Source organism: Anguilla anguilla, chromosome 6 (genome assembly GCF_013347855.1).
Source record: "Anguilla anguilla isolate fAngAng1 chromosome 6, fAngAng1.pri, whole genome shotgun sequence".
Lineage (NCBI taxonomy): Eukaryota > Metazoa > Chordata > Actinopteri > Anguilliformes > Anguillidae > Anguilla > Anguilla anguilla.
The window spans coordinates 24,897,158-24,924,358 of NC_049206.1; the positions used below are offsets into that span (position 1 = coordinate 24,897,158).

Consider the following 27,201-nt stretch of genomic DNA (forward strand, 5'->3'; position numbering starts at 1 on the left):
GGAAAAACCATGAAAAAGGTTTTAAAGTAATTGGAATCACTCCCATTTTATAGGCCTTAATTCTGTGGATGTAATCGTGTAGTATTTATCTACAAGACCTCAAGACCTCAAGGAAGAGATCAAAAATCTGTTTTCTGGTGGTTGAAGCCATTGTGGTATCCCAGTTTTTCTTTAACTTTAACACTTTTAGCCACTTCCTTGCATTTTTATTTTGGCTAAAATTAACATAATTGTCTATTGGGCATTTTATTTGAATGCTGTTGGAGTTTTTTGGTTGTTTTCCTGAGTGGAGCAGTCTTTTCCACAGTTCCTATCTTGCAATAAGCAGTCACAAGAGATTGCTCCATTTGAGGAAATGGAATAGGTCATTTCCTGTGGCTCACAGGATTTGCTTCTGGGGTTTGGGAAGTAAAAACAATAAACATGACTCACAATCTTCAAATAGGCACCAGGTAAAAATTCCAAAACTAATAAAATGAGACAATGACTCATCACAACTGAATGACATTTTTGTTGCCCCTTGCAAAGTTGATATCCTGTGGCTCAATACCTTATGCAACTAGGGGAAGGGGTATTTTTTAAATAGCAATTCCTCTTGACAACTTTGTGGTTTAAAATGAATCCAGGGGTGAGTTTGTAAATCAACAGGAACAACATTGTCATACTTTTCTGTTTTAAGGCCACATAAATCATGTTTGTGTTGAGTAAAAGCCTGTTTGGCCAGTGAGCGTGTGCTTGACTGCTGAAGAATGCATTCATCGTGACATTGCACCGTCTCAGAGGACCGTGAAGAAAACCTTCAGCAAAACAAAAACTGCTGAAGTTTTTGTAAAGGGGCCTTGGCAGCTCTGATGTAGACAAAATGAGTGTAATTATCCAGAAAAGAATCCTTATGGCTTTCACATTCCTCGAGAGCTACGAATGGCCCACCAGGGAGTCGGCACGGTCGCCCAGACACAGAAGTGTTAATCATTGAAGCGTTTACGTCAGAATGCCCTGAAAATGTGACAGGCCATTTTCATATTTTAATGGAGCTGACACACAGTGACATATTCTGCTCTCGTTCTAAGACCTGAGTGTAGATTATTTATTCATATTTATTTACTTAGCAGATACCCATATGTAAAAGAATTTACACAACTTATGTAGTGTCCACATATAGCTGGGTATATACTGAAGTACTTCAGGCAAAGGTAAAACTACAGTGCGCCACCTGGAGTTTGAGTCTGTTTCAAGTGCAGTTCCCTAAGCATTACAGTACTGCACTGCTGCCCTAGACCATATGACAGTGTTCTGATATGGTTTGTTCAGAGAGACACCTCAAATGAGCATGTACAAAAAACAGGAACTTCAGTGCAACCTCAGTCTCCTGCATGACTAATCCATTTCAGGACTACAAGGAGAAAACTACCCGCCTTCGCTCAATGCATGTGCTTCCCATCAATGTTGATCACTGTGTATGCTTCCCATAACCCTTTGCTCACTGCGTATGCTTCCCATAATCCTTTGCTCACTGCTTATGCTTTCTTTCATCCTTTGCCTACTGTGTGTGCTTTCCATAATCCTTTGCTTATTGCAGATGCTTCCATAATCCTCTGATCACTGTATATAATTTCTTTCATTCTTCACAGAGTATGCTTCCCATCATATTTTGCCCACTGTGCATGCATTCCATCATCCTTGGCCTATGTATCCAATCATACACACTGTAACAGGGTGTGGAGAAGGGACAGCGCACACTGACTCACTGAATTGACCCCTCCCATCTCCCACACCCCCTCCCCGCTCCCTGCTTTCTTTCCCTCTCTATCAGTCATTTGCTCCGGCTTTCTATTCATCCCTCCTGGAATGTGAACAGGAGCTATGTGGGCATATTGTTCCCCTGTCCAAAAAAGGATTTATCGACCCCAACCGCCTTTTTTATACCTTAGGCATCTCATTCAACTGTCCATGTCACTGTGCTGGGCTGTTTGTGAGGCAGTGGATCGGGAAAGATCAGGAATGGGAATGGCATTTGGCCATTTGGTGATTTATCCCGCATTCTTCTGTGTGAGATAGGTCTTTCCAATGATGTAACCATTTATTGTGTAATATTCCAACTGGAGCATTGCTGTTGTACCCTTGGGCACGGTACTTAACCTGAAGTGCCTCAGTAAATGTCCAGCTGTGTAAGTGGATGGCGTGGAAAAATGTAACCAATGCCAGTTTCCCAGGATAACAGCAAACAAATGATGGTGTGTAATGATGATAGCTAGGCAGCGTATACAGCGTGTCTCTACCTTCTGGAAAAAAATGTGGTCTGACTCCATTACTCACCCTTTGTGTACAACCATTACAATCAATTTTACACTAAGTGTTCAAGGACTATTAATATCAGTGTTTCGGTGCTGGCATTGGAGAGAGTGAAGCATGATTTGATTCTGATCTCTTGGCTCAGTCTGGCACTAACATTGGGACGCTCTCTCATCAGGGCTGTTATGGCATGAGTGTATAACAGAATGAAGAGTTTGTGTGTGTACAGGAAGGACTGAAGGCCACAGCAGTGTCATCCATCCTCCTGCTTTCCAAGCTCGGCAGTGTTTCTGAAACATGTCACAGGATCGGCTTCGTGGCCTCGTTTTCAGTCTGAAACATAACACCATGTCCCCTTAACAGCCTGAGTGCAGACATCTCAATAGAGCTGGAAACATGGCAATTTTTGTAACTCCTATTCATTGGACGTTACATAGTTAATAATACATTTTATTTATAGAGTGCTTTTCAGGACACTCGAGGTCACTTAACAGGGAAATCAGAATAAGACACACAGTACTGAGGATTAAATGGTAATAGTTTAAAAAATATTAATTACACTTAAAAATAAGTTTTCTGAAGAGTATCAAACATACTATATTATTATTTGCTTATTATTCAGCATTTTGCTATGACATTTCTGGTTGAATTCCATAAAGCTGCTGAAGGCTACAACAAAAATACCTTAGCTAGCATTCGCAGTTCTCTGGTATCCAAACTACTAGGTGGTCGTCATACTGTGGATGTCTGGGAAACATGCATGGGCATATCTGAATGATCCAGTGTAACACTGGGAATCTGTCAATTCCACTTGTATTATTATAAACCTGTCCATAACATTTAATGTCCATTTGCACATTTACAGCAGTACCTGATTAATTTGGCATGTGCCCCTTCACACACACCCAAGAGTGGTGCTGGAATGCTACCTGCGTGATCGTAAAAATAGAACTTACTCCCATGTGAAAGTGGAAATGAACATGGAGGCTGTGGCGGACATGTTTTTGCAAATAGTTACTTACAAAGCTTTGTGTCTGTTTGCTGTTTTCTGAAAAGGAGGAGGTCTATGATGTTGTTTGCACATTTTTTGCAACTACTATCTGTAGTCAATTAACGTTGCTGGTTCACACATTAACTCATGCTCATTTGTTTACTAACTGGAGTTAACAACTAACTCCATTTCCTGCCTGCTTCTAGTGAACTCTAATATGGGTGTTGTTTTCTTTCCTAAGCATACTGTGTGTGCACTTAGCACAGAAAGGGGTATTCGCAGCAGTGTTCATCTGTAGTGTGAACTGGAGATTGGATAGCCCTTAGGGTTTGTGTAAATAACATAGACAAATAGTGGAGTAAAATCTCATGCAGTCAGGGAGGAAGTGGAAAGTGATTTTTTTCTCCCGAAAGTGTATGATTACTTTACACTTTACACAACGATCATTGACAAAAATGCGAAAGAAATGACAGCTATACAAATAACTGAGAAATGGAAATAGAGGGTAACAAGGTTCCCCACACGGTCAATGTGCCAAATATTTTATCATAAATGTGCTGTGAGAAAGAGAGGGGCATTTGTGAGGGGGTGGAAAAGCGTCTGCAGGAACGTTTTTAACAATACGGCCCTTGTGCCGCGTGGAGACATTGTGCCCATTTAAATCCATCGATTTAATTAGCATTTCCTGGACAAGAGAGTGGTTTGTTTGTTTTTGTAGCCTTTTAGGAGTGCATATTGAAAACCTATTTCGCTATTTGTCTGCAACTTCTGGCAGAGCAGTGGCACAGACAGAATGGGCAACATGTGCTCATGCAGCTGTCCTGACTGAGGCAGGAAGAGGCGGTAGGTGACTTACCCAACCATGTAATTGGCATAAATCAGTAAATCTAGGGAAACCATTTTTGAGCTGGTGGGGGGATGTGGTTCCTACTCACGGCTATTGACACTAACCTTAGCGCATTTGTATTACATACGCACTTCTAGAATGAATGAGCGCATAGTCCCGCTGGTCTACGAAGAGTGAAATGGATCTGTGTGTGGAAACGATCCAGTGAAGGGCAAATTTCTGCTCGTGGACTGCAGTCTTTCACAGGGGGCACTGAGGCTGGGGTCAGTGAGCTGCCTTTTACCAGACACAGTCTCTTTATCTCAGAGAAAAGGCCTGCTTGGGCTCATACTGCAGGCCTAAAGCCAAGCCTTCTGCCAAAGTCTGTTTTCATGGCCCGAGAAGAATTTCTCATAGGCAAACAGTGGCAGCCTACCAGGCCCTTCAACTGAAAGATATCCCAACAGCCCTCTGCACTAGAGTAATTGGACAAACACTGGATTTCTCCACATTAATGATGCCAGAAAAGTTGAGTGCCCCAAGATAAATTAACAATTTTTTTCTTTTAAGGTATAAGCTGCTGGTAGCTTAGAGTAAAATGTTGCTGAGCCATGACCATGAAAACATTTATTAGGTTAGCTCTCTGTGTCAGGACTGGTTTTCCTGATTTAAGGATCCCATATCAGGTAAGTGAGAGCATGAGGGACCTAGCTTTAAGGACAGCATTCTCCTACAGCTTCTGTCTTCTGACTGTATAAGAAGGACTGCAATTCTTACACAGATCACCAGATAAATTCCCTCACATTAAAGCCAACAGTCTGCACTGTAACCTCATGTTCATTGTTGTCTTGTAAATCTAATGCGCTGGAGAACATAGGCAAATATATATAATTGTGTTACAGCCGTGTTACAAGTTCTTTGTTGTCATTACAATTTGCCAAATGCGTCTCTAGTGAGCTAGAGTCAGGCTAAGCTGAGTCGCACAGCTACGTATAATTATAGAAAATCATTATATTGACCAGGCACTCCCTTACAGTTTATTTACCATGTGCACACCTTAAACCATGTATCCCGTTGTCTCATAGAAACTGTGTTATTGGTTTTCAGGCTGGCAAACACGCAAAATGCAGTGCCCATGCCAATATTAATTCAAAATTTTAATTTAAAAATGTATTGTAGAGATTGGACATATTAGGAATAAATGAGAAAGTTCATTAGCCCCATATTTACAGAACATATCATATAGAAAAATACACAATTCATGCCTTTTCTTGGTGCAAAAAGGGTTTGGAAAACAAATGTAAAATGAATGCAAAAAGTCCTGTATTTGTATTGTAGAGTTTATGATATTAGGATGTCTATGTGTGTTACATATGCTTTAAATACTAAGTTAAACACATTTTCTGAAAGGAAATGCAATGGAAATACTTTTTCAATTGGTTTTGGTATGGGTTTCCTGCACAGACAGAGGAGTACTGTAGAAGTTCTCAGATTTCCTTGGCAGCTGATCTGAGCATTAGCCTTGTCAATTGCATTACCCTCTTCATCCCTTATCCCTCATTAGCTTTATAGGTGAGCTTTAAGCAGCAGCCATGCTCTTAATTTGAAGGGTTCCCTGTAGAGCAGTCTGATGCCCCTTCTGTACATGTAATAAACCCCTGCCCCCCCTTGAGAGCACACAGATACACATTGAAGCCGTCCAATCCCCTCTTTCTGCTACTGATTCAGATGTAATTTAACACTTTAGTGAAGAAAATCCCGCTGCAATCTCAAATATGTTCTATGGGGCCATTCCTACGCTATAAAAGTCTATGAATTTATCGACGCTCAGGGTTAATGACATTCACAAGCCCCTTTGCAGAATGTTAAAAAAAAATCCCTGTTGGAGCCTCAAGAGGCTCTTTACTGAAAGAGTCGTGCGCACATCTCTTTGGATCTCACAATTTTCTTGTTGTTTGACTCCAGTCTGGGGTCACAGAGTCATGGAGTTATTTAACATACTGGGCTCACGGCCAGTCCGAGCGGATTGTGTCATTAAACATGGCTGAATGATGCGTTTGTTCCCCCTGACTAACCAGCCCTGGAAGGACAGCGCAAATAAATATGAGCCATTTTATTATTAATATTAACAATTCAGTAAGTTGTCAGGATGTTTGTTTTGAAGTTGCATTTTTAGATTTCAGTACATTGCTGTACGTATGTGTACCATCAGTAGAAACTAACTGATCCAACTGTTTTTTCTTGATTTCTTGACTGCATTTCTCTATTTTGCTTTATGAAAACAGTTAAGAGTTTTATCCTCTAAGATTCTCAAATGAATATTCACAAAACCACTTATTGCACAATAAAAACAAACTACAGCCATCACTGTTCTATAATATAGTACACACTGTAATTACTGTATAAGACAAGTGCATATTTTACCAGTGCATCGGCTGTATCTTTGTTTCCTAAGCAGACTTTGTCAAGGAAGACGAAAGCAGAAAGGTTTCACACAGAATGTTTTATTTCACAATGTTCGAGTGTGGTTGTGTCCCTTACACAGTGAATGATTCTGAAATAGCTTGCAGAGAACAAATGTAAATTACACCAAGCTGACAACGGGAAAGCAGTACTGTGAAAAGCAAGGGCAAAAAGGGCAGCTCAACTGCAATCTAAACTGAGTTCATTCGTTATTGCTGCTCAGACCACATGTTCTCATTAACATCTCATTAAAGTTTTTCCCCTCGCAATTCAGCGAGGGAAAAATGCCCTGGCGTGGCACATTCACCCTTGGCAGTCCTCGGCAGGGATTGCCTGACAATGGGCATTCATTGCATCATGGGGAGGCGCGGCTGGGTGGAGGGTTATCATATATCTTCCATATCTACCATTCCAAATATAATTCTTCAGTGGGGTTGAGAAAAGTAGAGTATGGAGGGAGGAATTGCATGCTCATTTGTGGGTGGGCTGCAAATCATTCGGTTACAAGGCGGGAGTGGTTTCAGCTACACTGTCCTATGTTACTGTGGCATATCAGACCTCCCCAGGCCTCCCTCTTCTCTTTCTTCTGGGAGTTAAATTTCGTTGTACAGAGCATCAAGGCATGTACGGAGGTTGGCTGTGTTTTATGGCCGAACTGTGGGAATGTGCAAGAGGAAAACCTCTCTAGAGGCTCTAGTGGCTAAGAGCAGAGCATATCCACCTAAACATGCTTACAGGGCTTCATTTTCAAATGCCAATGGACTTTTTTCAAATGTAAACGTTGAATGCTAAATGTAGTTTAAATTATAAATGTTTCTAAAATGAAGTCCTAAATGCCTTTTTTGCACTGATTTGGGTTGGGCTGCGAGATTTTAGCTGACTTCCCAAGATTCATGGTATGGAAGATCTGCAGATATATGAAACCTGTTTCTTTAGAGGAGGCCCTGCCATGTGGTCTTCTCCAGGGCTCCAGGCCATTCCTGGAGATCCACGGTTAGAGGGTACGGGCAGCTGCCCAGTTCTGCAGCTATAGTTAGACAGGTCCTCAACAGCACCTGCTGCTCGGCCCAGCAGTTGCTCCATTCAATAACAAGAGTAGAGCCCCATCGCGCTCTGCAACAGCTGAAGCAAACTCAGGGAAACTGGTTTCACATTCCCACCAGACAAATACACAATGAGGATTTTAACTGCAAATAAACACAAGCGTACTGTGTGTATGCTGTACACATCGAAGGTTGGAGGCACTGGATGAGAGCAAATTTTTAGCATAAATTCAAATGTATATGTATATATATATATATTTGTAATCAGAACAAATGACGTGTAGTTAACGTGCACATTCCCAGCTTTTATTTAAGGGTATTTTTATACATTTTGGTTTCACCATGTAGAAATTACAGCACTTTTTATGAATAGTCTCCCCATAACAAGGCATCATAATGTCTGGGGCAAATGGTGTCACAGGTGTTTCTCATTGATCAGGTGTGTTCAATTGCTTCCGTAGTGCAGGTGTAAGAGAGCTTTCAGTGTCTATTTTTGATTGTAGCCTTTTAATTGCCTTGGGAGTCTGTTACTGTGCCAATGAAAGTCAAGGAAGCCCTTATGAGGCTGAGAATTAAGGAAAAAGAGACATGGGCTAAACCTTAGGTTAACCTAAATCAACTGCCTGTAACATCATTTATTAGAAAGAGAGCACTGGGGAGTGCAGAAATCACAACGAGCCTTGTAAGCCAAGGTGGACCTCTACAATGAATTTAGGCATTTGATTGAACTTGAGTGGATAAGATGCTTCTGTACACTTCAGAATTCATTTTGCTGCTGTCAGCTGTTACATCATCAATGAAGACAAATGAGGCAGTACCCCTGCCACCATGATTCACAGATGAGGGGGCTGCTTTGGATCTTGGGCAGTTCCTATTGGCCTCCACACTTTGCACTTGCCATCACTCTGATACAAGTGAATCTTGGTCTCATTTATCCACAAGACTTCACTAATGATAAAGTAGTCTGAAATCAAAGCATCTTGATTGTGTCCAACACGGAGTTGAAGAGCACCGGTGAAAAACAAAATAACATGTGGCTAACATTAGTGAACTACTGTTCCTGCTTCTCTGAATATACTATTGATAACTAGCTAAACTAAAGAGAGCCAGGTTAGCTAATGCTTGCTGTTTGATCAGATGTTGCAAAGGAAAACAAAGGAACAGTAGTTAGATTTGTTAGTTTCTGTTTCGCATGTTCCAATTTATAGGCAACTGGTAGACTGATGAAGCACTATTTGCAGTTACTTGGTTATGATCATTTATGCTCTGCAATACATTTATCTATATTCCAGCTGCAATGCCATTCATGCTAGATCACTGCCAATCCATTACCATAGATGAGTTGTTGACTGATATTAGCTTTTCAGGCATCTGTCAGCATTTAGCTGATTTAGTCTACTGCCAACTGGCATGTTAATCGTACAGTATGAAGTCACCAATATTTCTTATGCTAAATGCAATTTTTAGGGGTAATTGTTCTCATTGAAAGGCTGAGGTCATGGGCTGAAATTTTGCCTGTCCCATCAATGTGCAACATTTAAAAAAAGTTTGACTAAGATTCATCAGCAAGTTATAAATTATTGAATAACTACATTTGGGGCATTATGACATTTTTGTGTACAAGTTAATACATAATCCAATTGTAATATGGTGTCAGTGGCCATGCCCTTCTTCTCTTTTTGGCTTATGTGGTCCAATATAATTTATAATTCCTTGTACAGATGACTCTTGTTGCCTCTCCTAACCATACAGTCTTTCCCTGGCACCCCTAGAGTAATGCACTGCCATCTCAGCCAGTGTGTATTGGGTGATGTAATCCGAGTGGATTTCACAGCTATTCTTCAGCTTATCCACAGAGTCCAGTGTTGCTGTTCTCTGCTCCATCTCCAGGTCCGTCTCATGGTTTCCAGGATCAGTCATGGATTGGACTATAATTAGCGGCTTGTTGCATTTCCTGCTGGACACTCCCCTCTATTGAATCAAATGCAGCTGATTCCAAAATCTCCATCTGGCAAGTTTGCAACAATTCTGGCATGTCAAAATCCATGACATCTGTTGCTTCCTCTCCAGTTCTGTGGGCTGGCTGCTTGGTCAAAATTCAATGTTCATAATGCTCTGACCACATACCCTTAAAGATACTCTTCATTGTCTGTGGCATATCTTAACAAGAAGTAATAAAAATATTGGTTTGAGGTTTTCTTTCTCAAGCAAGAATTTAAAATTATCCAGTGAGCTAATGATCCCTGTTTTAACAAATTTCTTAAGTACAGCCAGATTCTTTGTCTTCTTGCTCTGTTGTAAGCAACATCGACTGAACACACACGAACAATCAGAATGTTCTGTAATACTGCAAGGGTTCCTAGGACATACTGTGCAATTTTTAAAACAGGGACAAATGACACGAGTCAGAAACACTAAAAAACCTTTCTGGTGTTACACAAAAAGCTCAGATGTCTTTAAAAAATGTTATTTCTGGGGAGTTGCCTGTTTACAGAATTGCTGTGAAACTTTGATTTTCATTTCTCTCAAAGCAGTGTATAGAACAAGAATATTAGTTTTATTGAAAAATGAGCTAGGGCTAGCTTTTGTAATGTAATCCAAACTTATCAAAACTCACAGTTCAGTTCTCTGTAATAACAGTGTAGTACATTATGTTTGTGAAGCCAGTGAGATTCCTATGCACTGGCTGAATTTGCTGAGTACTTCAAATGACCAATATGGAAGTACTGGAAAAAGGTTCAGAAAGGAGCAAGAAGACCCAGGTGGCTTGTGAAGAGAGACTAAAATGCTGAATATCTGTAGTCTGACCAACAAAGGCTCAGGAGGACTTATGAAAGGAATCAAGTATGATGTGTGCTTATTGTGTGTGTGTTGAAGTTGCATTATATTATCGCTCTCTATATATGCCATATATACTGTCGCTGACGAGAGTGTGTTTGTCTGTGCTATCTTGTAAAGAACAAACAGAGTTTATGGGGCACAGAAGGACCAGCTCTGTGATGCCTGTGGCTTCATTTTACCCAGCTCCGAAGCACTTTATTATCACAAGCTCTGCACGCATTGGCACAAGTTCATCAGAACGACAACAGAAGAAACTGAAATATTACAGTTCCTAGAACCACATATATCATTTTATGTCCACAGACCTTTGCTTCTGTTAAAATGTGCATGTAGTATGCCTGTGAGTATTGTTTCTGTGTGTGAGTGTGTGACTGTGTGTATGTGTGTGTGTATCTATGAGCCTGTAAATGCGTGTATGTGCATGGGTATGCATGTGTGTCTGTGCGCGTGTGTATCTTTAAGCCAGCAAGGCACTAGCCTTTCCGCCACCCCAGGCAAGATTACGGACCAGGGGCAGGGGGGTGGGGGTGTGTGTACTGGAGCAAATGTGGACCCATCTAGTGCCCCCCCCCCCCCCCCCCCCCCAGGCGACTGCCTATGCCACCTATGCCTAGAACCAACCCTGTCTGTGAGCCTGTAAATACATGTGTGTGTGCTTGAGTAACAGAAGGAGTGAGCATACCAGAGCTCTGCAGAGGCTCCCAGGTTGTTTTTCACAGCAGGACTCTGACAGGAAGCCCTCCACAGAGGCGCAGTGCACATCAGTGTGGAATATGATTGGCCCTAAGAGAAAGGGCACTGTTGACCCTGTTTATTTCCAGTTTCAGTACCCATGCATTGTTCCTGAATTTCCTCCGTAAACGATGAGAAGCTTTTCCTTAACACTGTCACTCAGTGTATAACTTTACTCACTTCTTACGTTTTTGTTTCCTGAAGACTTAGAGGTAGACCTAATAGAAACACCTTCCTGACTGCCCGTGTTGTTCCTCTCTTTCTTGGAGTTCAGTTGACATGCAAGCATTAATCTTCCCTTTCCATAAGTCCTATGTACTGGTATTCCATTATTTATGACCACTCAAATGACGTACTTGTGTTACAAATGTGTAGTAGATCAACGTAGGAGGGATCCCTTCATTACTATAAGTTATGTTACTACACACACACACATACACACACAGTAAACTAAACTTGCAGATGGTGACTTGGCCAGTGAGGGTGGGTCATTGGTACATGATGAGATGCTATCATCTGAATCCAGCCCTAGCTGGCATGTTCCAGATCTCATACAAGGCCGTGGGACCCATCCAGAGCATTAACTGAATAAGCCACCCAGCAACACCTCTCAATACATTTTCCAAATAATTACATGTGGTATAACATTCCACAATTAAGCACCTTTTATTATTATGTGAATCGTTTTTTGTTTTGCCAGTTGTCAATATACTGCAAGGAATACTTTTTAAAGAACACAACCCTTTTGTAACTCAAGTATTCCCTATATTGTTTTTCAGTCTCAGTTCACAGAAATGCATTGTAGGACAGGCCCTTAGGGAAAGACCTGGGCCTCAAGTTAGGGCTGAGTGGGGCCTTTGTCCCCAGCTGCTGGGCACCTGTCTTTTCCGAGCCTGAGGGCCTAAAGGCCCACAGAGATGCAGCTCTCACTCCCGTACAGGTCACCCCAAAGTCACCCGCACATGTCTTGTAAATCTTGTAAGGTCACTCCATGGCGCTGTGTCAGTCTCCACACTGTAAATCAGTTGTCACGGTGATGTTTTTCCACCCAACTATTCTCAGGGAGTTTTCCTCTGGTAGGACAATAAGAGTTGTGAGGCTGCAAGTGCCATTGGTTCCAAAATCCTGTTGAGATTTCTCTGTTATGACTCCTAGGTATTTAATCAGAGCTTTCAGTGAAGCACTTAAGTTTCTTGTTGCCATTGTGAAGGCAGGTTACAAATCTGCCATTTCTAAATTTGGATAGTAATGGGTAGACAGTAACTTTAATGGATAGGCATTATCTTGAACATTTATTTATAAAAATAAAAAAAAACTTGTTTTGAATGTAGAAAAGCTGTTGCAGGAAACAGTACTAGTTCCAGGAAATTTCTGATATCAAACACAATGGAACTCTCACATGTATCATTAGCGAAAAAGCAGGGAGTAAACAATATTGTTGGCATCGAGGAGGCAGTGCAGAATGTAAAAGGAAGCAGCTAATCTGCCCGGTTTACTGTGAATGGGCCGTGCTAAGTCTCATTGTGTAGGTCTACAGACAGGCACACACAGTCCGGTTCACTCTTTCTTAGCATTTAATTACAGTTGCTGGCTCAATGGAATGGAAGTTCTATTATCTCAATTTATCTCAATTATCTCATGAAAATTTGGAATAATAGAACATAGTACTAAATGAAAGTGCTGCTAATTTAAATTTGTAATACAATGCTATTATGTGATGATTGAAGAAAGGACATATTATCACATGATACATTTACATGTTTTCACCATATATGTCTGACTTATTATTTATGCAAAAGTAAAGAAACAAGGCTGTAAACTAGAATATTATCAATTTGGTTGAAGTATACTAGAAAAGAGTAAATATGTCACCTGTATTAGTTGGAAGTCTATGGTGGAAAAATTTAGTTACCACACTGTGAACATGTCTTCCAATGAAATAGATTATGCTTAATCACACTTATGTCAGACTATTTGGTCTTATATCTTATAGGATTGCTAACAAAATGTGTCTCCAACAGAGAAGGTTCTGCTCTTTATGTATGTAGTCTGAGCTTTGAACAGCAGAAAATGTGATTGAACTGTTAAAAAGTGTGTCCATGTGTCTCGTGTAGGCATGAGAGAGAGAGAGAGAGAGATAGTGAGAGAGGGTGAGAGAGAGACAGAGAGATTATGTATATGTATCTGTGCATGTATCCTTATAAATCCTTTAACACACAGCAAGGGGATATAGTTGCCGTGGAGTTAGTGCAGGCTTTGAATGGTGAATTTAAGGCAATAGTTTTTGTGGACAACGTTGAAGTGCATCTACTGAGGGTAAGATAGAAATCTGGAACAGAGTGTAACTTTAGTGAAAGGCCTAAAGTCACAATCAGAGGGAAATGATACTCCCATTTCACAGAGCAGGGAGTTATTGCCAGACACAACCCCTTATATAACTTCCTGTAAAAACCCCCCACCCGCACCCCCCACTGGCCATGACCATATTAAGTTATTCTGTTCCTGGTCATGTAATATAAAGCTGTCATTCTGTTAAAGAAAGACAAATAGAAAGGTTTACTAGTGGAATACAAGACCATACAAGTACATTGGATTATGACACGTTTGTCATAAACAAAACTTCAGAATGACAGACCCTCCCACAGCGTCCATTCTCGCTGTTAAAACTGTACACGATATTTGCTAGACTCAGTAAAAATGTCAGCCGTCTCAAGAAACACAGGATGGCTGGAACTTCCTATACACTCAGCAGAGGGTGACAGTATCAGCTGTTGGTCTTGCATGGAGGTGGGGGGGGAGATAGTGTGGATGGAGGACGGGGACACCTTGATGTGATTATTAAAATTAAATTTCCTTAAAGAAAGAGGCACATTAATATTTGAGCTCTGCTCCCTGTGGGTCAGTTTCAGTCAATCCACGAACACGCTTCATTCTTTGCTTTTTGGTATTTTGGAAGCTCAATTTTTTCAACACATTTTATTACATTCAGCTTCATTCCAGCAGTGACTAAAATCATAATATTATGTAGAGAATATGAGTAAATTTTATTTATGTTGATGATGTAATAGTTGAGTACACATTCTGCGAGTCCAGACTCAGCTGGATTGACGCTGTAGCACAACCATAGCTTGCCACCAAGCCTGAGCCGTACGGCTGACGAGGACCTCATGCAGCTTCTGCCTGTGACTGATTGTTTTCTGCTCACCCACCAGCCACCTAGAGAAGATCACCACGTGGCAGGACCCTCGCAAGACCATGACTACTGGCATGAACCAGATGGGCCTCCACAGTCCTGCACCCTCCACCCTAGGGCAGCAGTGCTCCATTGCCATGGCTCAGCCCAATCTGGGTGAGTACAGGGTGGGCCTACAGTTGTTGAATAAACATGAGTGACATTCTTGTTGCGTGTGCAACACAAATTTCCACTTTATTCTAGTGAGTGAAATTAGTTTTTTCAGGAGTGCTTTTTAAAAAAAAAAAGCCTCAATCAGATCACCCCCAAGTTTCCTTTTACTGAGCTTGAAGAGATTAAGAATCTTCAGTTTTTCCTCATAAATTTTATTTTTCATATAAGGAATCAATTTGGTTGCCCTTCTTTGAACCTTTTCCAGCTAGTCCACCCTGCTGTATTTTTTTCATTTTGCTCAGATAGTGAAAAAAAATACAGAAGGGTCCCCCCCTATCTTTTAAAAAAAAATCTGTCCTTTAAAAAAACTCATTTCATTCGCAAGAAAAAATTTTTGTAAAGAAAATGAGTTTTTAATGGAGTGATTGTCACCTAGGTTTATGATTGATTTGTCAGACACTAGTAAATATACCAGTCTGTTTGTGCTAAGGGTAGTGTGTTTGGGTCACTCATTTGTAGCATGCTAAATCCAGCTCACTGTTTACATCTCTGGAGCACAGCATTATGAAGATATCAAATTGTAGGAAAATAGACTAACATTCTTGGATTCATGTTCAGATTTGCTTACTGCTGGGTTTCTTGATAAATGTCTTCATATTGTAAACTTTGGTCAGTCTAGTTGAACCCATTCATTCCTCAAGATTCATGCATTTCATTTGACTTGTTCATGCATCTTGAGCCAAAGTTTGAGCTGGACCATGACCAAAAACCAAGGTTTTGCAATGCAAGTCAATGTAGTGCAATATAGACCATGAATGTAAACCATGAAACTATATTCCTATTGTGAAAACTGGAGTAGGCTGAGGGCCTGTCTTAGTAAACTGCCCACAGAGTGTATGAGTCAGAATCGCAGTAATGAGAGTTTGTTCAACTTCACAGCTCTTACTCAGTGGCACAAAGGACTCCCGCATGTGACCATGCCTCTTGTGTAGTGTGGCATGGAAACTATTGTTCACTGAAGAGGGGAGTGTCAATAGCACTTTCCATTCACTTGTGCTTGGCTTGTTTATCGCTGTTTCTGGTTGCAGGTGCATTAAAATATTTTGGTTTGCATTATTTGGTGGTGAACAGCTCATTTCCCCATGGGGATAATTAAACAGTCCTTAAAAGAAGATTAACATTGTTATCCTTACTTAACATTCATCCTGAATATACTCTGTTAAACTTTTTTGTTCCGCAGTACTCCCCAAAGGGAAGTATGACCTCTGCCTTGGTAATTCATAAATCTTAAGGTAATTCATAAATCTTTGTCAACATGCTAGACATTAACTGTAACCTCCCTCACAAGATAAGAAGCATTTTTATCTTCAGCTAAGGGGTGAAAATTACTGCCAGCCTTATAAGGCCAAATCTTGACTAGTGCTGTTTCACTGCTTTACCATTCAATTCAAGCTTAATTAAATTAATTGAAATGTGAAATGAATTTGAAGCCATTACATCATCATTTTATCGCCAGAAGTATTATGAACTATCATATTCTTTCCAAGTATTTTTTTCCTTTGTGCTAATTTGAGAAGGGGAAAGGGCTTTCCAAGAGAAGAGAAGGGGTGATGCTGTTCTTATTGACCAAATGTGAGTAGGAGAGAGTTGCGCCAGCTGGGCTTGGCTGGGTTTATAGGGTTTTGATTGGACGAGGGTGGCCTGGTACAGAGCGCTTACAGCGGCCTGGCCAGATTCACCGCAGGGGCTTCTGGGAACTCCAGGAGGCGGGCCGTCCTTAACCCGCCTTTTACTGGAACAGAGTAGATGTGAATGGAGCCGCTCATGCTGAAATAATTATTTGTGCTCCACCCCTGCTGAACTTGTTCAAACAGTATGCTCACAGGTTTGTTTTCCACTGTTCCTCTGTCTTTTAAAGACAGACACTCAATTTAAATGGTAGAAGGCCTATACTGTTGATAATGCATTCCAAGTAATACCAGGCTGAGCCCAGTCTCTTTTGGCCAATGGCAGCATGGGGTATTGCTATGATAACTAGCAGCATTTTATTGCTATTTTGCCAAAACTAGAAAGTTCTATGGCGAGATCAATGATAATGCACAAGAGATCGTATGGCCATCCAGTAGTTATGACCAGGCCCACACATAATGGGACTAAAATGAGAAAGTGCATGTGTATAATCCTCCCCACCCGGTCCACAATCACAAATGAATGCCCCCCGACAGCCACCCCACCAACCCCCCGGTCCGTGATTATAATCTGGTCCCTCAAAAACTAGACATCTGGGCATCATTTACATGTTTTTGTGTCAGATGTAAAGATGCAGTAACGTTGGACTCTTGTATACTATAGCCAAGGTAGCTCAATCTGTGCTGGTAGCACCATTTTTCAGACTAGACTGACATTTTGAGCTATGATCAGTGGTAAATCAGCTCGTATAGAGTTTATATTAGTCCACTATGGCCAGAGTTAGAGTTGAATTAACTGGTCATTTTTCTGCACAGGTTGGTCGTCCTGCAGCTGTATTTGCCAATTTAAAATGGAAATAATTTTTTTAATTGAGATTGGGTGCTACTAATATGCTTTTTGATGCAAACAATGTCCATAATAAAATCAAACTGTTCACAAGCAAAAGAAAAGATAGCAGGTCACAAAAAATGAAATGCCTGTTCTTAAAGCAGATATGAAGAAATTGTTCTAATGAGATCCCAGTTATGGCTTTTTGGTGAATTTTAATTGTTCATGGATACAATATTACAATGCATTTAACAAAAATAAGATAACAATAATGTAAATGAAAATTCCAGTGGAATTATTTGAATTCTTTTAATTGGTGAATTTTTTTACTTTGAGTTACTGGAAGTAACTCAAAGTAAAGGAAAATGTCTGTTCTGAATAGATAGATAGATAGATAGATAGATAGCTAGCTAGATAGATAGATAGATAGATAGATAGATAGATAGATAGATAGATAGATAGATGTTCTTTATTGTCCACAAGGGAAATTTATTTTGCTCAGGTCAGTACACTACATACAGACAAGACAATAAATAAATAACACCACAGTAAAAAACAGCTTTTATATCTTGGAGGTTGTACTGCATGTACATATATTTATTTAACAAATACATATCTTAAACCATATATGTGTATTCACTGAAAACAGGTTCACTCATGGGTCACGGGGTCAGGAAATTTGGGACCAACTCTCCTAGAGGCATTTTGTCTCAGTTTGTTCCAGTAAGGACTCTACTGTGTACGTGAACAACAGAATGCACAATATGTGCAATTCCAGCCTTGTGAGTCACCCTGAACAAGGGTCCGCTAAGTGAATAATTATAATATGATATATAACTCTCAAGCAGTGCATTGTGACACTGGGGTTGGCGACCACTCCAGGGCGCTGTCTCAGGGCTGTGTGACCGCCGTTTGTGCGAAGGCAGGCCGCATAAAGCTCCTCAGTGTTCGCCAAGGCCACAGAAAGTTTCATGATGTTTGGGGGACGCACTGTCCAGGACATTGTGCCGTGTCCTGCCAAACGCGCAGGCCCTCCTACGCACGCAGCAGGCTCGCTGAACGCCCTCTCTTGTTGAGTCCCTGCTTCTCATTGTGCCGTTCACGCGGCCAATAGCTGATGTTCACGTCTGCGGAATTGCGCATGTGATTGGAGCTGATTCTTGAGCGCTCTTGAACACCGATAGCAACAGCTCTGCACCTCCGTTGTTATCAAGGTGTCATCGTGACGGTGATCATGACGATGGTGTCAGATTATCATTGTCTTTTTTACTCTTGGAAATAGTGAGTAGCCAATGAAAACACTGCATGTAAATTTGAATCTAGTATGGGCAATTGAGAAACCAGATGTTGACATTACGACATAACCAGATATTCAATTCTTAGCCTTCAAATGCTGACATATTTTGAATATTATCATTGGTTTGACAGGTTCACTACAGCTTACAGTACAGAACAACTTATCCCACAGACAGTACTCACATATGGTATTTTGTATAGCTCTGAAAAACATACAATGGATTGTAAAAAGAGCCAGTTAGGAAGGAATTTTATCAACCAGTTAGATTTGAAGGGAACATTTCAAAGGCATACTATTCTTGAGCATTGACCAATCTGATAAAAGTGGTTATTCTGCTGACTATCTACTATCTACTGTGTAGTTAAAGCCATCTCTGCATACTTTGTCCCACTCTTTGCAAGAACAGAATTATCTGGATTTGTGTTCCAGAAACCATTAGCTCTCCTAATAAAACTGTACCGAACAGTACTTGGCCCTGTGTACAGCCATGTGTTGCTCTGTCAGACCCTCTGAGAAGATGAGAGCCATTGTTGTGGGAGCAAAGACTTGCATGAAATTTTTTTGTTCTTCCAGAGAACCAATCAAATGCTTATCATGAAGCTTGAGATGGTGTACCCATTTCATCTTCATCAATATTTCGAATTTGTGGCCTTTTGCCACCTTTTGGTGTGAGGGTGTGGTATGCATACTACTCCCATCAGCCCCCTGGCACTGTGTGGTTGAGGGATATCAATGCTCAGTCTGTGTAGCCTTGGAGGATCCATCTAGTCATAGGATGGAAGGTGAGGAGGGGTGCAGTATTAGGAACCTGTTTCCCATCCAGCTTTATTAATGGGTATTGTACCTTATCGGACCTGTGTTTTGTAGTTGTTGCAGTGACCTTTGGTATGCACATTTGTATGTCGTATTTGGATAAAAGCGTCTGCCAAATAAATGCAATGTAAATGAAATGTATCTCCATCCCTACTGTATATTTTCTCTGTGCGGTATGCTACATTCTCTTAAAAACAACAATATCTTATAAGATGTTTAGTTTACATTTTTGCGCTTTGCCAAGAAGGGAGACCAAGACTCTTAAATTGGAATATTATGTGAAAATACTGCATTTGAAGGATATATCCCAAGGCTATCTACAGCAAAACAACTTTTAAATTTGCCCTAATTTACTCTTCATTGTTTCTGTTTTTCGCCACTTAACTTTGAATGCACCACAATAAAGAAAGGCTATTTGTACTCCAGAAAACGTGCTTGCACTTCATCTCTGAAACAATCTAAAAGGAAAAAAAAACATTTCAACCTAGCTTAACCAGGATCTCGGAAACACAGGCGAGGAATGGAACGGCGGGGGATTCGCACGTTCTCTCTGCGAGGTGCGTGTTAGCGAGCCTCCGCCACATCGCGCCCTGCTGTTTTTGTGGAGCAGGCCTCCAGTCCTGCGAGACAGAGCTGTGCGTGAGAAGGCGAGGAGTGCTGTCTACCAGACCCCTCCCTGGAGAGCACGTACAGAGCTAGCCTGTGGGCTGCTCCTGGCTGATTGTGTGTACACCGCTTGCCGGGTTAGGAGCGGGTTACTGTCCAAATTTGAATGCTTTCACTCTATCTGTCTTACCCTTGTTTTTCTTGGCCTACCAAATAGCTGACACTGTTTGAGCAAACGGGAGAGTATGCGAGGGTGAAAATCGACGTTCTGTTACTGGAGCTGCTAAGCTCTGACCTCTCGTTTCTCCCACCTCCTGCTCTCACCTTTTCACCCCCCCCCCTTCACCCTCACTAATCTTCCCCTTCAACACCAATCCCCCCAACTCTCACACAGCCCCTCCCCACCCCCCACCCCCCAGCTTCTCCCTCCGTCTATAACGTCGCCGTGTCGTGACTAAGCCGAGAGAGAGGGATGTATTGACAACGCGCGTGCTTGCTCTCCGAACATGTGTTTTTCATCACCGAGCCCCATGTGACACCCCCTGCGGGCCGAGGAGCCGAGATGGATTGAGCTCCGGGGCTGCAGGAGGAACCGGCGCGGAGGCCTTCCACAGCTGGGCTGCTCGACCCCTCCCCCAGCCCCATGCCGAAATAATAATAACGATAACTCTGCGAGCCGGGGCCATCTGTCTGCGAGGGGCCGCTCCACCTGCACGCCGCCCCTTCTCCGGCGGGGCCCCGGTCCGCGCGCTGCCTGCGCCTGGCAGTGCCAGGACACGCCTCCTCGCTCCCCGACGGGAGCTAGCGCCTCCCGCAGGGAGGGCTGACTGGGGCCGTGCCGCAGTGCTTTCCCAAACTCCGTCCCAGCGCATCCACTCTGTTTTTCCTCATATAGTCCAAGGGCAACCGAAAAACAACCCTGTTTCTAGTCAAAAGTGGCTGAGTCATGATGAAGGCTGGCTCTGGGGTAAAAACATTTAAATATGTCCACATGTTCACGTTAAACCCATTTGGGGCCAACCAAACGTTTGCTATTTATCACAAATGTTTGTCCTGGGAAAATGATGCCTTTTAAATGCATATGCAACTGAATTATTTTTGTCTTGCCAATTCTCCTCCATTTTCTGACTGGTCATGACTGGTTTCTCATCCATTGTCTTGATTAAAAGGGTAAGAAGGGTCAAGTACAGTTTGATGAATCCAAGTTACACCAGGTTCAGGTTTTTCTCCTTAAAATGCCTGCTCTCATAGGCTGCAGTGGTAAGCAGGGCCACACGATTGGCTTACACAGGAAGATTATGCGCTTTCTATGCACACTTTTTAACCACACAGAACAACAAAAGGAAGCACTTATGTTGTCAGTCTGTTAGCTCCCTCCCTATCTAGTTCTGTGTTTTAATCCTTTCCCAAATGACACACAAACAGAGAGAAGAATATAGACAGACAATACACTGGAACACACACGCATACTCAAGCACACCCACACTAAAATGTCTATGTCTCTCTCTGTTTGGTGAGAGGTTACTATAGGTGAGACCAGTCACTTCCTGAAAAACAGCTTATTCTGTCATGTATTTTTTTATTTAATTTTGTAGCTCATGTTAGGTTTGACCTCTGGATGTCTTGGCTTGATGTAGTTTATGTCTATTTGACCACTGCTAAAGGGGTATACAGTTAATATAACTCAGATGAAATGAACATTCATTTATTCAATTATCACACTACAAGATAAAAATTGTATGAAGAGCACTAAAACAATTAAGGAGAGGCTTTCAGTCTCTCATGAGATGTGACAGGCACCGGAAGTGTTTCAAAAACCAGTTGGGCCTACTGTACCATGAATATCCTTCCTCTCACATTGGTCTCTTCAGGGTCTAAACACAGAATAAAAACCCATGCAATTAACACAATCATTCTTTTATCGGTCTTCCTCAGTGATGCCCCACCATCACCAGCACCATCCACAGCACCAGCAACAACACCACCAGCATCAGCAACACCACCAGCGTCAACACCACCAGCAGCATCAGCAGCAGCAGCCGACCCAGGCCCAGGCTATGGCCTCCAACCCCCCGGTTTCCCAGCAGAGCCTCCAGCAGCAGGCCGCCCAGGTGGGGCTCCTGAGCCTTCCCAACCCCCTGACCAGCCAGCAGCAGCACCAGCAGAAGATGCGGCTGCAGCGGATCCAGCTGGAGCGGGAGCGCATCCGCATGAGGCAGGAGGAGCTGATGAGACAGGTAGGCCCGCCCGCACAAAGAGCTGCCCGACGCAGGTCACGGGTACCGTGACGTGTGCCAGGTGCTTTCCCTTCTGGCTGCTGGACGCTTGAAATGACATCTGTATTGGAGTGGAGGTAGACCAATCGGCTGTCCCAGGGAGGGGGAAATGGGAGGGCCTCACACATAGGGGAAATAGACAGAGATGTCAAATAGAATTATGTTACCAACAAGGTTTGTTTTGTGATCCCGCACCAGAAGGGAATATATATATATATATATATATATATATATATATATATATACATTTTAAAATATGTATTACTCATGAAGTATACTGTGAAGGAATATATTTTTGAATAGGAATATGCTTTTTGAATATGAGGACGTGCACAGACCTTACATTTAATGAACAGTAAGGGCTTTATTTTGGTGACAAGTGTCTAATTTCCAATTTAGTCCTATGAAAATTGAAAATTTTTCACTGCTACAAAAAACTATGTTTTGGCTAATATATATAATATATGCAACCTAAATGACAAACGTATGTCGTGTCATTTGCCTCCAGTTGCCAGGCTATATTGGTAACACAATTTACCAAAGGAGGCTTTTTTGAAGTGAATGAATGCATATGTGGCAACTCTGCATCTCTGAACAAATCTACACAACAAAAAACTAGCCTATTCGTCAACTGTGCTGCAAGCCTGCTGCAGTCTATTGTCGCAAAATTTAGTAATACGTGCCTGCACACCACTGCTGTGTGTTAGCAGTAGTTTGGTAATTGAATGTTGACTGCTGAAAGCTGAAAGTGTACAAAATTCACAAGTATCATGGTATAAAAACGAAAATTTATGGTAAATGGAAGCTAAATGTGTGACCATTGTATGTCACACATACTTCCAGTAATGTTGAAAGAAATTAAATTTTTTCATAAATGAAATATAAATGTATTTTCTTTTAATAAATGTAGTTTAATATATTGAAAGTATCATGGCTTTGCTCCCTCCAACAAAAAGCTTTGCCTTTTCCCCAGGCCCCCCATTTTAGTATGGAATTTGGTTGGTTCAACTGTGCCCCAGGAACATTGTTTTGCTGAAATAGCTATTTAGTTGTCTCCATTCCCCCGTGACAATACACTAAGCAGCAGTCCATCTCCAGAGCTTTAACAAAACACAATAGAAAGAGGGAGGAGGAGAGAGTGGGCAACCACTGACCTGTGTGTCCTGTGCATCCACCCTCAACTTCACACCACAGACTTTACACCATCCACTTTTTAGCAAAGGTTCGTCATTTAAGGCACAGGAACAGAATGAGCAAAATACGTCCTGGTGATACACTATGGTGGTATAGACACATGCAGCACTTTTAGCTGTAAAGCAATTGCTTCCACAAAACCCCAAACTGAGCAGCGGTACTGTAGCAACTGTACTCTGGCCTCTGTTCAATACGACTGAAAATGTTTTGTACTTCTTGTTCCTAATGTAACTATTATGTTAAAAAAAAAGTCTTCTGTGGTCTTTAAATTAAATGTGAAAGACAAGATATAATTCCTGAATTAGTTCAAGTTAAGGACAATTGTTTTCGAAGCTTGATTGAATAGAAACCCCTTGTACGAGTCTTAAATAAGCTTCATTACCAGATGTGAATGCCAACATTTTAAATGGCCTCTGAAATTTGATACTTGGCTTCAGTGGTACATAATTCCATTGTCCACTCGTAAAAATCCCTCCAATATTATTGAAGAACATGGAAGTTTTCTTTCAACCAAAAATAATTCTCTACAACTATTAAAATGAACTATTAAAATGTTCCCCATGATAGGAGTCCCAAGACTGTCCTCATACGCTAGAAGAAAGTCACACTGCATACAGCATAGTATTTAAAAGTAGTTTTGATTTACACAACCTCACAAAGAAGTGCAAACTCGCAGCACAATAGCAGTGTGACATCTGATATCCCCACTATGCATGCAACTGTCCTTCCCTTGGGCCAGGGGGATTCCCACATAACAGACAAAGCAACTCTTCCCAGACACTTTTTTTTCCTGAAAAGACAAAGAACACATACCTGAACCAGGTTCCCTGCAGCAGAAATCAATGAGTGTAAACATCATGCTGCCCTAAACTTTATTCTGTGATCATTGTGGTGAATGCACCATCAGTGTTTGCTCACATTGTTCAAAGACAAGTACACTGAACATGTATATTATATAATGGTCATTCAAAATACAAAATAACAGTCTGGTTTTTAATTAAAGTACATCATTATACTGTATATGTTTTCCCCTGTTGGAGTTAAAATGAAAGACAAACCCCAACTGAATTTTTACTTAGGCTGTAACCAAGCTTCATTCATACTGAACAGAGCAATTAATGATGAATGTATTATTAGCAATTTTTGAACCCATCTTTCAAACACATTTTAACTTAAATGCTTACTGTGTTTGCCATAGGACTATATGGGCAGATTCCTGGAAAAAAGAGCAGATTATCATAATCAATTTGTTCGCAATGCATTTAATAAATAGTCATCTGCAATAATGGTGGAGTACAGATCCCAAAGGGGATCTGAGTCTCTTGTTCATCAAGAAGAGCATTTTTGTATAAGGGCACTGTAACCTGGTTGTCTCCATCTAAAAAGAGAACAGCAATGAATGGTGATATGAATTGCTATGAAAAATAGCCAAAGGCAACTGGGCTCAGACGATCACATTCTGTGCAATGATTGAAACATTTTGGTAATACACTCATGTATTTTTCTTCACTGTGCTAGTAGATCCATATGCATAGATTCAACCAGCTCTCTAACTTTGGCACCTGACTACACAAAAATATTTTGTCCATTTTTCACGGACAGTTTGGTGAGCTATAAATCCCCAAAATTAATTTGCTAAACTGTTGTGTGTGAAAGTGTGAAATTAATACTTGTATTTAATCATTTGTTAAATTTATGAACAAATGTTGATAAAATCCAGATCATAGATTTTGTAACGGCTGGTTTAAGCCATGTCCGAATCAGGGCACTTGCCTACTATGTTATATGACTTGTATACTCAATATTAGGCAAGTGTACTGACTTGGACTCCGCCCTGGTTTTTCTGAACCTGTGACAGTGTGGCAGCGGCACCCTTGTTACCGCTGTGGGTTTTCCCCAGGAGGTGGCGCTATGCAGACAGATGCCCATTGATTCCGAAAATATGGCCGCGGGACCCACCCCCATTAATACTGCACCTTTGACCCAGGGAACAATGCCTAATCACAACTCCGACCCCTTTCTCAACAGGTAAGCACACGCAGTCTTCTTTCCCTCCCTTCCCTACCTCCTGCTCCTTCACACTGTGTACCTTAGAGTTGCCCAGCCCTGTTCCTGGAGGCCTAATCAACTGTCCTGTAGGTTTTAATTTCAACTCTAATTTGGCACGCCTGGTTCTATAAATTGGTGGCTCAATCAGATCTCTAACTGTTGAATGAGGTGTGCTTTGTTAGGGTTTGAGTGAAAATTGGGCAACCCTGGTGAGCCTTTACAATTTGCAATCCTGCTGCACCCCCAGGAGCTTTTCAGACTATTACAGCAGCTACAGCACTGTATTGGTTAAGTAATTTAGTGTGGCCATGAAGTCTCAGGTCAGGATCCTTAATGAGGTGACACTGTTCGCTTTGAACAAGTTGTTAAGGCATTGCTTTAATTTTGTTAAGGCATCGCTTTAGTTTTGTGAAGGCATTGCTTTAGTTTTGGTAAACATCCAGCTTTGGATGGTGAGTCAGAAGTGAAAAATGTTACTGCAATAATAACCCTGGGAAAAGAATGTCATTTTACCTAACATTATTATTTTGCATATTATGTCCGTCTGAATTCTTCCACAACACGCAAATGGCTCAGATGCCCTACCTTTTCTTAATAATTCTCGGTATAACTTGATCTTTAATGCTTAGATTGAAGGTCAGCACCAGGTTTCAGAACCACGGCCACATAGGAACAGACAATGCTGTGCTGAAGATCACCCCCTTGTGGTGCTTCTTTGTCTTTTCCAGTTTCGAAAAGTGACACTAAAACTGATATTTTATAATGTTTTCAAATAAGAAATCCTGCATAGTATGCCTTTAACTTTCTGGACTTTTAGTTTTTTAGTTTTGTTCTATTTCAGTTTTAGTGTGTTTTTTCCCAGTTAACCCAGAAAAATTTTATGCGCAACAAAAATTTTAGATATTCACATCTATTTCTATGGGACTTTTTGTATGAATGTACAGTATGTATGTACATATGTAAGGATTATTATTATTATTGTTATTATTATTATTATTATTATTATTATTATTATTATTATTATTACTGTCATTTGTATTGTCCCCCTTTATTATTTTATTTTTAATCTTGTGAAGTGCACAATGATCAGGTAAGCCACAATGAATAATTCTGCACCATTCAGAGTGCAGTAGGTACATTTATTTGCACACTGACATACACAACCAGTGTACAATTTTTATGTACAAACAGATGGTGTCCATCGATTCAGTATGATGTCAGGACAGACCAGTAGTTGAAGTTGCAGGACATACAGTTTTCAAGTTGAGCATGAAAAAATTCCCATAAGTACATTGTAAATAATATTCTATGTAATATTCTACATTTTGAACACTGATATTATGTCTTCATAATGATACATAGAGGTATATCAAAAATACGAAATACAGAGACATGTCGGTCAAAAATATATAACAGTTATATATAACATTTTATTTATTTTCCTCTTATAATTCGGGTCACACTGTTATTGACACTGGGACACCTTTCGAGAAACGCAGGAATAGAGAGACAGTGCTGTGCTGAAGTGCGCCCCCTTGTGTTTGTGAACCTGCAGCGGGCCGTACCATTCCAGAGAGCAGAGCACGGACAGCGGCCTGGGACTGGGCTGCTACAGCATCCCCACCACCCCCGAGGACATCCTCAACAACGTGGAGGAGATGGACACTGGTAGGAGCACAGGCATCTAAGCCCACTGTCCCAGTTACCTGGTCACAAACGCCCACAGACAGTCAGCTCTCATAAGTTTCTCTCCGCCCACTCCTTCCAACCTGCTCATTGTTTGGGTACGGGTGACACAGTGTTGACACGAGGGGTACAGCAGGAAATTCAAAATGGGGAGAAAAAAAGAGGGAATTATCAGTTAGAAATACTACTCATACAACTACAGTGTAGTCTATAAGTACTTGGACAGTGA

The 27,201-nt window shown here is 41.3% G+C and overlaps 1 protein-coding gene across 3 annotated transcripts in view; it reads left to right on the forward strand.

Annotated features, from left to right (window-relative positions):
- Positions 1 to 27,201, forward strand: part of LOC118230668 (WW domain-containing transcription regulator protein 1-like) — a 39,806-nt gene that overhangs the window by 8,888 nt on the left and 3,717 nt on the right. Inside the window, exons 2-5 of one of the 3 annotated variants that reach the window (XM_035423883.1) lie at positions 14,401 to 14,537; positions 21,703 to 22,004; positions 25,138 to 25,265; positions 26,842 to 26,954. In XM_035423883.1, coding sequence (XP_035279774.1) covers positions 14,401 to 14,537; positions 21,703 to 22,004; positions 25,138 to 25,265; positions 26,842 to 26,954 — 680 coding nt within the window. Of the gene's footprint in view, positions 1 to 14,400; positions 14,538 to 21,702; positions 22,005 to 25,095; positions 25,266 to 26,841; positions 26,955 to 27,201 lie in introns of all 3 variants that reach the window. The other 2 variants (XM_035423882.1, XM_035423884.1) reach the window with 2 other exon arrangements.